Below are 15,851 nucleotides of genomic sequence, written 5' to 3' on the forward strand. Positions count from 1 at the left end.
TTTTAAAAGGTCTTTAGCTTCAATGTCCCTCCCCATATTCCCTCCCTTCCCCTCCTCTCCCATTCCTCTCCCTATTTAGCCCTCCTACTCTACTTTCCTCTTTATCTCTCTATAACACCATACTTTACTTCTCCTTCCTTGGGAGAGCCTCTCCTCCCTACTGGTCATAACCCCTGTGGTTATTCAACTTGTAGCACATGTACTAAAAGCTTAAATGCTAACATCCAGACATAAGAGAAAAATACAATATATGTCTTTTGGGGTCTGGGTTACCTTCTTCGGGATGATTTTTTTCCCCCAACTTCAACCATTTACCTGCAAGTGTCAACATTTTATTTTTCTTTCTTGATAGTGAGATGCATTACTTGGGTGCAGCAGAAAAGTGGATTCTGCTTTCTAATCCAATCTGTTATTCTGGTTCATTTCATTGGGGATCAAAGCATTTAATGCTAAAAGTTATCAATGAGTTGTATCTATTGATTCTTGTTATTTTGTCCTTGAGGTGTGGGCATTTTCTATTCTTAGATGAATCATTTCTTGTGTCCTTGGATGTAGTTAATCTCTTCAGATTGAAGCTTTTCTTCTAGTGCCTTCTGTGGAGCTGGATTGGTATAAATTGCTTAAATGTGGTTTTATTGTGGCACATTTCTCTTTCCGCATATACTGTGATTGACAGTTTTGCTGGGTATAGCAGCCAGGTTGCAGCATGAGGAAGACTGAGAACTGCTGAGCTTGTGTACAGAGTCTAAAGTCACCTGGGAGATGGGAACCTAAATTGAGGAATTTCTCCAATCAAATTGACCAGTGGCTATGTCTGTGGGGAACTGAACTGTCTTGATTATTGATTGACATAGAAGGGTCTAGACCCCTATAGGTGCTATCCCTCAGGTCTTGACCTGCATAAAAAGAAAGTCAGCTGGGAGCCAGTAAGCATTCCTCCATGGCTTCTGCTTCAGTTCCTGCCTCGAGAGTCTCCCCTGATTTCCTTCAGTGACTGACTGTGACCTAGAAGAAGAAACCAAATGAATCTTTTCTTCTACAAGCTGCTTTTGATCACGGCATTTATCACAGCTGCAAGAAAGCCAGCCAGAACAAAACATAAGCTAGCTTACTCATTTCTTAACATAATTCCCCTCCTGTAAATGAAATTGTAAGGTAGTTTTATGATGTGTACTGTTGGGGTCTGAAGATGAGAGAGAGGTGCTAATATGTTCAAACTTAAAGTAGCAGATATTCTGACCCTAAATAACACATTTTGCTTATTTTATACTTCAAAATCTTTGCTTGAGAAGTCTTTTGGAAACTGATCATTATCTCTGTAGATAATTTTAGATTTATTAGTTGTGTTACAGTTTCTTGATTTCAACCAGTAGATAATGTAAAATGGGGATGGGGGGGGCTCTGTCCCTTCCGGTGTCTCACCACGTGCCTCATTTTCTTTTACCTCAATGTTTTCATGTGCTTTCCCGCCAAGGGCATTTCACACAGTGAAGGCTGGTGATTCCATCAGGGAGAAACAAGAACATTTTGAAACATGCCCACAAAATTATGTGGTCTGTCCTGGCCGGTTTCATGTCAGCTTGACACAAGCTAGAGTCGTCTAAAAGGAGGGAACTTCAGCTGAGAGACTGCCTCCCTAAAACCTAACTGAACAGCATTTTCTTCATTTGTGATTATGGGGAAGGGCCCAGGCCATAATGGGAACCAAAGACTGAGTTCTTTCCCACCTCCTGCTTGCCTTGCACTGGGTTTTTAAGCCTTCTTTTTTTTAATCCTCTCTCTCTCTCTCTCTCTCTCTCTCTCTCAGTCTCTTGCTTCCATAGTTTCTTGAGATCAAAGGACAAAGGCCTGCATAGAAGCAGTTCTCTTACACTTTAAATAGCATCTGGGACTTATTTAATCCATGTGGCAAGATGCATAAAATAAAAATGACTGCTATAAAAAAACATAGAAGAGGGATGCTCATAAGAGCTTCAGAAATGAAGGCCTAACGCTCTAGGGAGAGTAGCACCTTTTTTTTTCTTGTCTCAAGTTTATTTGTAAAAGCAGCACAGGACACTGGTCATCTGCAATGGTGTGTAGGTGTGTGTCACAGCGGTCTGTCCATCTGTTTTCACATTGGCAGCTTCTCTATGGAGTCTTTGGCCTCTGCATTGGGTTAAACACTGGGCTTTGGTTGGCAGAGCTTATAACCCTTGGCCTTCTGGCTTTGAATCCTCTTCCCACGCTTGAGGCGAGCGATGAAAGCCAGACGGCTGAGTTTGTGGCTGGGGCCCTTTTGGCATCTTGGCCTGAGGTTTCACAAGGGCCTTGATGGCCTCTGCGCGTGCGCTCACTGCCTTTGCACTGCTGGCCTGCATCTTCTTCAGGCCTTTCTTGCTGTGCTCCTCGACAAAACACATGCTCCTCAGGAACTTGGGGTCAACCCCCTTAAGAGATTTGTATCTTTGTGACCGGGGTTTCTTGATGCCATTCCTGTGCCGTTTGCGGGACCGGTTGTGTGTGGTGTGGTTCTTGGACTTGGCCATGTCTGCACGGTAACCCGAGGCTCCCGCAGCTGAATTGCAGTTTTTTGAACAGTTATGTTGGAGAACGGTAGAGCATGAGCTAATGTTGATCAGGCATGGGAAAGTCTGTCCAGTTTCTACTTGGCTTCTCTTTTCCTAATATTGTAGAACTGGACACCTCTGTATCAGGCTGGGTCTCCCGGGATACTGAGGGATGGTCAGAGAGTAAACATCTGTGGTTCCTCAATTTCCTTCGGCATAAAACACTCAACGTGCCAAGGTGCTATATTTGAGGGCATCATGTTCTATAGTAGGCTCTGGGAAGCATGGTGGCTTTTTTTGTTGCCCAACCTCCATAAGGGGGTGATGCTTTCTTGGGCTGAGTCTTGTGGAGCTACCACTGCCCCTGTTCTGCTCTTGCAGGTGACAGGTCAGCAAGGAGACCCACAAGAAAACAGACCTCCATAGCTGCATGTCCCCAAGAGGGGAACCGAGCCCAATCTGGCCAGAAGGAGCCCGCTAAGGGTAGCTCCAGACCAGGGTCTTCCCGGAAGAAGCAGATGGTTCATGGAAGCTATCACACGGAATTGCGGGGACAGAAACCACGCAAGGTGGAGAGGCCTTCCCAGGGCAGGAAGAAAGACGGGAGAACTTCCCTCAAGGAGCGAAGAACACCGCCAAAGAAGGAAAGGGAGGCTCTGAGGAAGGAGACGGGCAAGCAGCTGAGAAAACCCAGGTATGCTGTAGCCTCAGTTGAGATTCTCCCTCTGCTCGGTTACCCTCTTCCTGTCTCTGGCAGGGTTGGTTTTCACTTTGGGAGAGAAGTAGTCACTGTTCTTGCTCCTACTTCCCCAGACCATGACAGGCAGAACAGCCCCCATTACACCGGGTTTTTTTTTTTTTTTTTTTTTTTTTTTTTTTTTTTTAATAGCAGCTCCTATTGCAAGCGGTGTGGGAGGTGGCCCCAGCACAGAGCAGAGATAAGAGCTCAAGGTTCCTGACTTTCAGATGGTAACTCACTATCACTCCAGGAGAGACCAACTAAAACTCATGAATCATGAATACAAATAATGAAGCCATTTGGGAATCACACAGGGACCATAAACCCTCTTTCCTCTGTGTGTACGAACCCTTCTCTTTTCTAGAAATGTGACAGTCTGGAACTTCAAGAGGTCTGCCAGCGCTGAGGCTGGGTGTTTGGATGATTTGGAGTCCTTTGCTCCACTTGTATGTGGGCAGCAGTTGTGTATATGATAGTAGACAGGCAACTTATGAAATTAATGGATCGGGTTTCCTTCCATTTGGTGGCTACCGATTTTGATGGCTTCTCTGGCACTCACTAGAGATCGTCTATGATTTACTCTCTTCTAGGGATGTTGAATGAATCCCTTATGATTATGGATGAGGGAGGCTTTTGAAGCAGGTGTGAGAATGAGGGTGAAGGCAAGCACTTGCTCTGCCTTCTGGGTTCCTGAATGCTTTCTCTGGTCAACAGAACAAGTTAGGGTCAGAACCTGGACCCTGACATAGTCAATAAGAGAAAGAGAAAGGAGATTTATTAAATGTGACCACTTTGGGAGAGAAACAAAGACTTCCAATAGCCACACTCCAAGTCTATCTTGAGGCTCCAGCATGAAGTTTTGGTTTAAATAAAGGGCAAGAGATATGTATAAAAAGGCAGTCCTGGTCAAGGTATGGTCCTGCCCAACATCGTTTCTGGTCCAATCTCTCCTGCAAAGTGGTCTGACAAGCTGTGTGAAATCTCTTCCTGTTTCTCCTCTGGCTGGCCCCAGGGTTCAGCCTTCTCCTTCTCTCAGCATGAGATTCCTTGGAAATTCTAATTCCTGGGGTGCATTGTTCTGACAGTCTTATAACCAGAGAGACACGGTGTTTCATTCTGGGCTAGAGATGTAGCCTAGTGGTTAAGAGCACTTACTTCTTGTTTTTCCAGAGGACCCGAGTTCAGTTCCTAGCCCCTCTGATGAGTTCACAAATGCTTCTGACTCCTGCTCCAGGGAGTCCAGTGCTCTTTTCTGGCCTCCCCAGGCTTTATATTCAGATGCACACACCACATACTGACACACATTTATTTGTGTTTAGAGTTGTACTACTATACAATATTAACAGGCCTCAGCTCTCACCTGCTGGGATTACCACCAAATGTTACCCTGCCTGGCTTTTTCTATTGGTTGGTTGGTTGTTGTGCCCAGAATTGAACCCAGATCCTTTTGTATTCTTAGCCCATGCCTTACCATTAAGCTACACCTCCAATGAGTTTGAATGCATTGAATACCCTTGTGTATCTTATATTTTAGAAGGAACCAGTATTCTGAACAACATATGCATTATAGGGCGCTACAGACAAGGACTCAGGGGTGCCACTTTTAGTTGACTGGCATGACAGGGTTAGAAGGATAAAAAGACTCAGCCCTGGCTCCCCAGATGCCGATTGTCTGGCAGGAAAGATGAGAATCAATTAAGACAAGGCAGAAAGCAATGTGACCACGGAACAAGATTTGATAGTGTTGTACTGCTGGGGCCCAGAGGCATCATGTTTCCTCTACAGAGAAGGTGAGCTTTTCAGTAAGTGTCTGCAGAAAGAAGCAGAGTTTAAAGGAACAAAGACAACTCCCTTCAATGGAGGAAAATATCATACAGAGACTCCAAGACAGTTATCAATGGGAACGTGTGAGGTATGACCAAAAGTGCCTAGGCTAGGTTTGCCAAATCCATTGGTATGCTAAGATTTCTTTATTTCCAAGAGGCTAGAAGCTAAAACTTACAGAGCTTTCTGTAAACTGGTCTCTAAAACCAGAATTAGCAGTAGTCCTGACTACTGTTTTCATGGGCACGGAACATCCCTAGGGGACAACTTAACCCTCCTTAGGTCATAAAAATCGCATTTCTTCCTGTCGGTGTGGGATTGAGCTCTAAATTCTGAATGGTGCAATAGTGTTGTAACATTCTTGCCACTGGAGGACTTTACTAACTCCTTTGGTGAGGCTAACACTTGCACAGTCACAGTTCATTTTCAACAGGGGCTTTTTAAATGAGAAATATGCTACGCTGTTCCTATTTATGAAGACTGGGGGACAATGAAGGACTTCCTCAGACTTTAAATTTGTAAGGAAGGCATTGAAAATAAAGTTTTGAGATTAAAAAAAAAATAAGTATTAGTGTGTCTTAGGGTTTCTATTGCTGCCATTAAACACCATGACCAAAAATCGAGTTGGGGAGGAAAGGGTTTATTGGCTTAGACTTCCTTATCAGTTCATCACTGGAGTCAGGACAAGCGCTATGCAGGGGTGCTGCTTACTGGCTTCCTCCCATGCCTTGTTCAGCCTGCTTTCCTACAGAACCTAAGGCCACCAGCCCAGGCATACCTAGCTTGGGTTTCTATTGCTGTGAGGGGACAACATGACCACAAGAACTCATAAAGGAAAGCACTCAGTTGGGGGCTGGCCTACAGATTCAGAGCTTTACAGATTCACTACTGGATGACTTTAGTCCGCTATCGTCAGGACAGTGTGCAGGTAGCCATAGTGATGGACAGGGGAGAGTTCTGCATCTTGATCCCCTGGCAACCAAGAGAGAACTATGTTGACTTCCGAGGTTTTATTGCCCGGTGAGACAGTGGCACACTTCCTCCCCCAAAGCCACACCTCCTAATTGTGCCATTCCCTATGGGCCTATGGAGAGGGGCAGTTTGACTCAAACCACCACACCAGGGACAGCTCCACCCACAATAGGCTGGGCCCTCCCCCATCAACCACTAATTAAGAAAATGCCTTTCAGGCTTGCCCACAGCCCCATCTTCAGGAGGCATTTTCTTCATTTCCTTCCTCTCAGATGACAGTAGCTTGTGCCAGTTGACATAAAACTACCTAGCACAGTGTGTGTGGGGAGCGGGGGTGAATGCTCTGTGCACATTTGAAGGCCATAGGACAACTGTACAGTTGATGCCCTCCTTTTTGCCTTTATATGGGTTCTAGAAATGAAACTCAAGTCATCAGGCTTGCCTGGCAAGTGCTTCGCCAAGTAAGCCATCTTGTCAGCCCTGAGAGCTTATGAATGAATGGATGAATGAATGAGTGAATGAATGGATGGATGGATGAATGAGCAAAGGAAAAAATTTTAATTAAAAGTGTCTCACCTTTTATTTCTATTGGACACCACTGTGCTAGAGAGTATATGAATGGAGAACTCAGAGAAGTCAGGTTTGGGAAGGCAACCTAGTCATACCTTAGGCTACAGGATACAGTTTTAGTCTCTAGCTGGCATCGGGAGCCACTGCTAGTTTCTGGTGGGGACAGGCTCCCTCTAGCCGGGAGTGTCAAGGATTCTACCCATCTTTCCTGTGACTTTCTCCCGTCCACACCCCTTCTAACTTGAACCAGTACCGGCCGTGGTTCTGCCCCTAGGTCTACTTCCTTGGCCTCCGGTGTCTCAACTGGAGAGTCCCTGTCTGAAGAGGAGCTGGCTCAGATCCTGGAACAAGTGGAAGAAAAAAAGAAGCTCATCAACACCATGAGGACCAAACCCTGGCCCATGGCAAGGAAGCTGAGGGAACTCAGGTGAGTGAGCTTCTCCCTGCACGGGAGGCTCATCTCCTGTAGAAAGGGGCATGCCTTCCTCTCTTCTTTGCCCCAGTGAGACAGAACAGGAAAAGAGATTTGCTCTTCCAGCCTCCCTACTGCAAGCATGGCATAGAGAGATGCTTTAGAGCCTGTCAGCCTTAAGATTTGCCAGCACCGATCTGTGTCCAGGGCTTCAATCACTTAAAGCCATCTCTCCCACACCCTACTGCGTGTGCTGGTTCTCGCTTTCTCTCATAACCCTACACAGAAATGCCTGCCCCAGGAAGCTGACTATGATGGCCCTTCAAGGGCAACTGTCTTATATGCTTTCAACACCCACAACCTTCCCTTTCAGCTGTGTCTTGCTCTAATGGCTTGTGCAGTAAGTGGAAAGCCTGTTAGCATGTCCGGTGTCCTAAGGCAAGGCCACACTGGGCCCATTAGTTTGGGTTTGAACTGTGATTCTGCTCCCTACCTGTGTCATTTGACTTTTAGCTCCAACCCAGCCTTCCCCTTGAATTGCATATGAAAGGCTGGCATACCATATATATATATATTTCTTAAGTATCTGCTTCAGTTTTGAGCTAAAGCAGGACTCACACTGCATAATTGCTGGTTATCTCCTAGAAAAGCCTTCCCCCCGCCATTAACTTTGGCTGCCCCACATCTGGCCTCCGTTTCCATGGCAACTTACTTTCCCTCTTCCTTTGTGTAAATCTCATTTTCCCTGACTCCCCTCAAACAGAAATTATTTCCTGCTCGGATTCAACTCTTTATTAGGGAGAGTGGTGTGGGAGTTATGTCTTGGCATTATTTACTTCGAACAACCAGGCAAAGCATCTGGCCACATCAACAAGATGTGGATCCTGACAGTAGTTCTAACAAGCAGAGTTAACTCTGCTGCAGGGCAATTTACTGCTCTCTCCCGGCGTGGCCCCAGCTCCCTGTGGTGCCCCCTGACCAGCAGAACTTCCTGCCATAATAGAAATCTCTTAAACCTGTACTATCAGATGCAACAGTCGCTAGCCACATGCGGCTCTTGATAGCTAAAGCACGACTCCTGTGGCTAACTGGGCTCTTTTTGTTTTGTTAACTTACAATAGTTGTGTAGCTGAAAATTGCTTAGAGTAATTGTTCAAAGTCTCTCACTGCCAAAAAATAAAAAAGCTGAAGATTTAATATGTTGGTTAGCCTGGTGTAGCCATCAGTGTCTACCATAAATATATACATTTGCCAATTTAAAACCTTTTGGACTGTAGGCTGGCTTCTTCCAGAAGTTCCCTCTCCCTATCCAAGAAGCTGGGTTTTTCCTCCTGCACCGGTGTCCTTCTCGCTGAATCTCATGTGTAGCCCAGACACAGCTTCTATTAACAACGGGAAGAGCATCATTGAGACACTTGAGAACATGAGGTTTCCAGGAGGCTCAGGTTTCGGAGTTCCTGTTGCTGGCAGGGTTGGCAGCAACTATGTCTCTGTGTCAAGCAGTAGGTCTGCAGGTCTGAACCTCCTTCCTTTGCCTTCTCTTTCCTTCTCCAGCAGGCCTTATTTTAGGCTTAGGTCTCAGGTTTCCCCCATTCCCAGGTTTCCAGCATCCTCTGTGGGAACATCAAAGTGTACTCCACCCAACTGAATCTTATACACCCAGTGAGTCTCGGTCAAGTGTCCCTTTCTGCATCCAGGGTTACTCTAGCCAGGACTCTGCCTAAAGAACTTTCCATCTCACGATACGGAATGTAAACAGTGCGGGTAATTAGTAACTCCGGAGATCTTGCATTCAGTGGTCTCAAACCCAAGATTAGGCACAGTTCCACAGGCAAGAGTGTACAGGCTGAATGCAGAAAGGGGTGACGGGGATTTCCCTGCAGAGGGGACACTTGGGTGAGTCTCCGTGTGTATAAGGTTCAGTCAGGTGGGACTTGTCACACTTCAGTGTTCCCTCAGAGGATGCTAGAAAACTACCCCAGTTGCTACCTTTATTTCCACACTGGAGGAGACTTGTTCTCGCTTTCCGTTCCAGTCAGGTCTCAGCTCCTTCAAGCATTTGATTCATCCTCTCCCAGGGAGGCCCCTCCTTCACCTTCCTTCAGGAGCTGGCCTTGGTGGACAGGATGACCAGGAGCTGCTGTGCACGGTGACCTTCACACCCATTTCTGACTGACTCTGTTCCAGCCATAAGTCAAGTTCTGACTGAGCTTATTCAGTCCTGATGAGGAAACTGCTGGAAGCCTGAAGTGGCACTTCACAGTTACCATGGTAACTTTAGTCACCAACTCCTGCTCCCTGCCATCTTCAATCCAAGAGACAAGGGAACACACAGTACAAAAATCTGGTGTGGCTTTGTTTTCGGTCAACAGCTTTAAGACCCATCCCCTACTGAGTTTCGTCTGTCTCTTCAGCTAGCACTTGGAGGCACTGGGTATTTATTCTGAACTGCCACCTCTTCAGCCATCTGGAAATGGTTGACACAGACTGACTGCTCAGGCTGACAGGCAGGCCCAGGCAGGCCTGAATTGGGTAGTTTTCTAGCATCCTCTGAGGGAACACTGAAGTGTGACGAATCCCACCTGACTGAACCTTATAAACACAGGGAGACTCGCACAAGTGTCCTCTGCGCAGGGAAGTCCCTGTCACCTCTTTCTGCATTCATCCTGTATGCTCTTGTTTGTGGAACTGTGCCTAATTAGTATTTGCTGAATATTCCTTAGATACCAGACTCTGCTCTTTAAGTACAGTAGGCATAGCAACCCCTTTTCCTCCAAACAGCCCTGTGACACAGGTACTGTTACATTTCCCATTGTACTGCTGAGGAAACTGAGTCACAGAATCACCACGTCATTTGCCCAGTGTTTCACAGCAAGTTGAGTTATCCAGTCTGGATATGAGCACAGACACTCTGGCTCTGGAGCCCATACTGTTAATTACCTCTCTGGAATTTCCAGACATTGTAGAACGCACCCCCTTGACTGCTGCTTGACTCTTCTGGCAGTGAAGTCTCTGTCCTAAGACACCATGCACAGCCAAGGCAACTGATACCATGGTTTCAGAGGGTTAGAGTTCACGATAGCAGCACTAAGAAAGCCAGCGACTGGCGCCCTGCACAGCAGCAAGAGCCCACATCTTGAACCACAAGCAAGAGACAGAGACCACAATGAAAATGGGGTGATTCTTTTGAAACCTCAAAGCCTGTCCCACTTCCACTCAATGACACACCTCCTCCAACAAGACCACACCCTTCTAACCCTTCCCAAATAGTTTCATTAGCTGGGGACCAGGTATTCAAACATACGAGCTTAGGGAGGCCATTCTCACTCAAACACCACAGTCTTCAACTGCAGCTAACATTCCTAGAGGCTACATCCTCTTTTTTAGAAGTACTGCTGTGGGCCTCAGCCTCTGACATACTCATGAGGCCTGAACAGAGTGGCTAGAGACTGTCTCAGAAGGACAGCAGGGTACGAAGAACAATGACAAAGAAGAACAAACTTGAGCTTTGGCTCCTGCCCCAAGAGGCTCCTCAGTCACTGGAACTGGCCCCCTTCTCCTAGCCTTTCAACATCACATTCCTCATTTGTAAAATGAGGAAAATACATGCCTTGTGGGATTGTCCCACAAATTCAAAATAATATCAAGTGCCCTAGACAGAATCCATAAAACAGTTTTTGTTGCTATCAAAGCTTGAACATCTTTGTGTTCGAGCTCAAGATGCTGTGTGCTGAGTCCGGAAAGATGAGGTTGGGAATATGTATGGGTCTGAGAAGTATACAGACATCATGAACAATGCTACAAGGTAGCAAGTGTTGTAGGCATAGGCCAAGGCAGAGGCTAGGTGTATGAGTGTCTGGTGCCCATGAGTTGAGGGTGGTATTTTAATCCTAATCAGGTGGTTCTTGCTTCATCAGAAGACTGACATCTTAGAAAATGACCCGAACTGAGTCTGAGAATGTAGCAGGAGAGTTTGTCCCTACTGTAAAGTACGCCCTAGGATTAATTCTTAGCCAGTGTGGGGTTCGTTACAGAAGCAACTACTCAAGGGAAGAAAGGGTGATTCTGGCTCCAGAGACGTCAGTGTATCAATGCAAAAAGAGCAAAGTTGCAGAGAGTGGCAGCCAGAGTAAATCCAAGTGGGAAACAGAGAAAGCAACCTGGAACCAGGGACTAGGTAGGACACACAGAGGCTGCCCCTACAGACTTGCTTCAACCAACCAGGTTCCTTCTCTTAAAGACTTTACAATTTCATCTAACTGTACCACCAGCCAGGGGACAAGTACTCATGTAGGGGTCCTTGCAGATTCAAATCATAGCATTCCCACCACAGTAAAAATTCTATGGCGCAGTGGGACGGCTCAGCTAGCAAATGTGCTTGCCTGACACCAGCCTGACACTCTGGAGTAGATCCCCAGAACCCATAGCAGATATAGAGAATTGACTCCCCAAAAGTTGTCCCCTGACCTCCACATATGCAGTGACACACATAAGTCCATGTACACACACATATCCATAACTTAAAAAATAAAAGCAAAGAGTTTTTCTGCTTTTAGTCTCTCTGATTTCTATCCTTTAACTCTTGTCTGTCTGTCTGTCTGTCTGTCTGTCTGTCTGTCTATCTATCTATCTATCTATCTATCTATCTATCTATCTATCATCTATTTATTATTTTTGGTTTTGTTGAGACAGAGTCTCTTTATGTCAGCATTTTGTCTAAGCTCCACCCCACAGTTGCCTAGCAATAGCCAGGTGCGCCTGACTCACTATAGAAGGGGTTGCTTGGCCCCTCCACTTACTCTCTCCCTCCCCTCACTCTCTCCCTCCTTTCTTCTCCCTCATTCCTTCTCTCTCTCTCTCTCTCTCTCTCTCTCTCTCTCTCTCTCTCTCTCTCTCTCTCTCTCTCTCTCCCTTTCTCTGTCTCTACTACTTCCTCAACTCCCCTCCCCATGCACTGAATAAACTCTATTCTATACTATACTGTGTGGCTGGTTCCTCAGGGGGAAGGGCTGCCTCAGCATGGGCCCATGAAGATCAAATGCTTCTTTGTGAACCTCTTTTTTTTTTTTTTTGACAAGATTTCTCTGTATAACCCTGGCTGTCCTAGAACATACTCTGTAGACCAGGTTGGCCTCAAACTCACAAAGAGCTGCCTGCCTCTGCTTCCCGAATGTTAAGATTAAAGATGTACACCACCAACGCCCAGCTAAACCTCCCTATTTTAATGTTGCTAATCTTCACTATACCCGTCATGCAATAGTCTGTTCACACATGTAACACCAAGGGCCAGAGTCTTGAAGGGAAATGACAAAATTCTGCCTATCAGCATCTACTGTGTGCCTGCGAGTGGTGGTGATAGGGAATGTTCATGATATTGGTATTCCAACAGATAAAGCTTCCGACATGGCCATTTGGATTTCTGGTTTAACTCTTGTGTCTCCTTACCCTCTGCTTTCTTTTCCTCTTGACCAGGGAAGCACAAGCCTTTGTGGAGAGGTATGAAGGCGCCTTGGGGCAAGGCAAGGGCAAACATCTCTATGCCTACAGGATGGTGATGGCTAAGGTATGTGTGGTCTTCAGACAGCACACTGTGGGAGAGCCTGCTCAGCAGGAGGATGTGGAAAGCACCACCAGTTCCTGCCGGTTTGACAGTCAGTGTCAGGTTACCCTTAGCAGTCTGAGTGTGAGGTCGGGTAGACCATTCGGAGTCCTACGGGAACAGGAACCAGCTACCTCTTGCTAATTATCATTATCATGACTCCACACTCATTATTTATTGTATATGTGTGAGTACACTGTAGCTGTCTTCAGACACTCCCAAAGAGGGCACCAGATCCCATCCCAGCAGGACTAGCCACATTCTCTCCCACTGAGGCTGAAACAGGCAGTCCAGGTAGGGGAAGGAGAGCCAATGGCAGGCAACAGAGTCAGAAACAGTCCCCACTCCTATTCTTAGGGAACCCAGATGAAGACCAAGATGTACATCTGCTACAAATGTGGAGGGGGCTGGGTCCAGCCCCTGTATGCTGTTTTGTTGGAGGCTCAGACTCTGTGAGTCCCCATGGTTCCAGGTTAGTTGACTCTATAGGTCTTTTTGAGGTGTCCTTGACCCCTCTACCCCTCTGAATTCTGTCCCCCCACCCCCGCTCCTCCACAAGGCTCCCTGAGCTCTGCCTGATGTTTGGCTGTGGGTCTCTGCTTCTCTTTCCATCCACTGCTGGATGCCCCCTCTCAGGAGACAGTTATGCCAGGTTTCTGTCTTGAGACGTGAAGAGTATCATTAATAGCGTCAGGGGTTGGCTCTCTTTCATGGGATGGGTCTCAAGTTGATTAGTTGGCCATTCCCCCAGCCTCTGCTCCATCTCAGTCCCCACACATATTGTAGGCAAGACAAATTTTGGGTTGAAGGTTTTGTGGGTGGGTTGTGGGTGGATGCCCCCCTCCTTCTACTGGAAGTCCTGCTTAGCTACAGGAGGAGGCCACTTCAGTCTCTATGTCCCCCCTCTGGTAAGAATCTCAGCTAGGGTCACCTCCATAGACTCCCCATAGCCTCCCCAATCCCAGGTATCCAGCTAGTCTAAGAGATGTTCCCCCATCGATTTCCATTCTTATTACTAGTCCTCTTCCACTCCTTCCCCCCACACCTGATCGCTATGCCCATACCTCTCCTCACCCCTCCCCCACCCAGTACCCTCTCGCTATCCACCCCTGACAATGAGGCTTTAAGTGGCTCTCCCCTTGAAATGGCACAAGCCAAGCCTCTCTGAACACACTTCCAAGGTGCCACAGAATAGTTCCCCAAGCTTTGAACACTCAATGGCCTTTCTATACCAAAGTTCCAAAGTCCTTCCACAATCCCCCCCCCCCCAAAATGACATGGTCGGATCTGTCACAGTAACATCCTAGTACCAATTTCTGTCTTAGTTAGGATTACTATTGCTGTTTGGCTTAAGTCACAGCCCATTGAGGAAAGCTAAGGCAGAAGCTCAAACTGGGCGGAATCTGGAGACAGTAGCTGATGCAGGGGCTGGAAGAGTGTGAGGTTTGCTCTTAGTGGCTTATTCATCCTTCTTTCTTATAGTACCCAGGACCAGCAGCCCAGGGATGGCACCACCCACGTGAATCCCTAATTAAGAAAATGCCCTACAGGCTTGCCTACAGACTGATCTTAAAGAGCATTGTCCCAATTCTAATATTCCCTCTTCTCAGACGGCTTTAGTTTGTGTCAAGTTGACATAAAACTAGGCAGCACTACAGGGGAAGGCATTTCTGTTCAATTCCTCTAAGTGTGATATGTCATTCCTACCTGGAAATGCAGTTTAATGGTTCTCCAGAACTTTCAGTTGGCAATGTTTAAAATAGGTCTCTATGTCTGCTTAGCACTTTGATGAGAATAATTTCACTGTCCCACACAAAGCTTATAAACGTTGTCGGTCTGAAGTAAACCTTTTCGCAATCACAAACTATCCTCTATTTATAGTTGAATGGGATTTTTGTTTTATTGAAAATACATAGTAGAGTTGTATGAAATGCCTTTCCTGTTCTGCTGTGAAAACTTCCTGTTATTACTGGGACAGCCTTCATTCACGGTAGATTATCTTCAAGTTCATAAACACATTTGCTTTTATGGCATTTTTATGACCTTTCCAAGAGTTTTCTAAAGATTGGTCTAAATTTTAAATCTTCTTTACATTCATCTATTTATCTGCCTGTGGGTTTTTGGTGGGGGGAGGGGAAGTGCACCGCAGTGTACCTATGAAGGTCAGAGGACAGCTTGAAAGAGCTGATCCTTTCCTTCTGTGTGTGTCCCTGGAAAAGAAAGTGAGGTCATCAGGCTTGGTGACAGGCACCTTTGCCCTTGAGCCACATACTGACCTCTACTCTGAATTTTGTATGTGTGTAACTGTACAAATGCATTATCTGTGTCTGTGTGTGTCTCTGTGTGTGTGTGTGTGTGTGTGTGTGTGTGTGTGTGTGTGTGTGTGTGTGTGTGTGTGTATGTGTGTGCTTCAATGCTCAGCTTCTTTCTCTGCCTCTGCCTGACTCCAGGGCATTTTCAGTACGAGATACTCAAAGCCTTAAGGGACTATCCAGTGGTTGCCAAAGGACTCTGCAGTAACTCCAGAAGCTAAGTTTTATAAGATTGTTCTAGAAGACCAGATGTTGCATTGCTAATTCACATGAGAAATCATTACTGACACCAGAACCGGAGAACCTAAAGTTTATACCAGCACCAGGCTTGTTGCTGTTGACCTGGTTTTGTTGTTTGACTGATTTAGTTATATAGGAAATGGAAGCCAAAATACACTCAGCCCAGAGGATCATCAAGGGCTCATTGTGGGCAGACCTGCGTGGACAACAGATAAGCTTAAGACTGAGCACAGAATCAGAGCTTGGGAAGGTGGGTGAAGCAGCAGGGATGCAGCAGCCTGTATCCATCATCCCGTCTCCCTACATCCCTCCAGACGTTCTTACCAAGCAGGACATTGCTTACAGACCATCTTTGCAACCACATCTGTCTTCTGACAGGTAGTGTCCTTCTTCCTGTAGTAACCAGTCAAGCAGCATATTGTCAAGTCCTATCTGAGAAATGGGGTCTGGAAGCCTGTCTGATTCCCTCCCATCTCTCCTCTACAGCTTTACAAGGGAAAAATGTCATTTTCCTCATGAACTACATTCTACAAAAGAATCCCTGTGAGCTAGTGTACTGGCAGGTTTTGTGTGTCAAGTTGACACATGCTGGAGTTATCACAGAAAAAGGAGCCTCCATTGAGGAACTGCCTCC

At 46.3% G+C, this 15,851-nt stretch overlaps 1 protein-coding gene across 1 annotated transcript in view; it reads left to right on the top strand.

The window, feature by feature from the left end:
• The window catches only part of TMC2 (transmembrane channel like 2), a gene marked incomplete at both ends in the record, with an annotated part of 59,161 nt that overhangs the window by 2,191 nt on the left and 41,119 nt on the right, over positions 1-15,851 (top strand). Inside the window, 3 exons of the mRNA XM_080931687.1 lie at positions 2,931-3,243; positions 6,929-7,081; positions 12,539-12,629. Coding sequence (XP_080787813.1) covers positions 2,931-3,243; positions 6,929-7,081; positions 12,539-12,629 — 557 coding nt within the window. The remainder of the gene's footprint in view (positions 1-2,930; positions 3,244-6,928; positions 7,082-12,538; positions 12,630-15,851) is intronic.

This window comes from Micromys minutus (assembly GCF_963924665.1).
Source record: "Micromys minutus genome assembly, chromosome: 17".
NCBI lineage: Eukaryota > Metazoa > Chordata > Mammalia > Rodentia > Muridae > Micromys > Micromys minutus.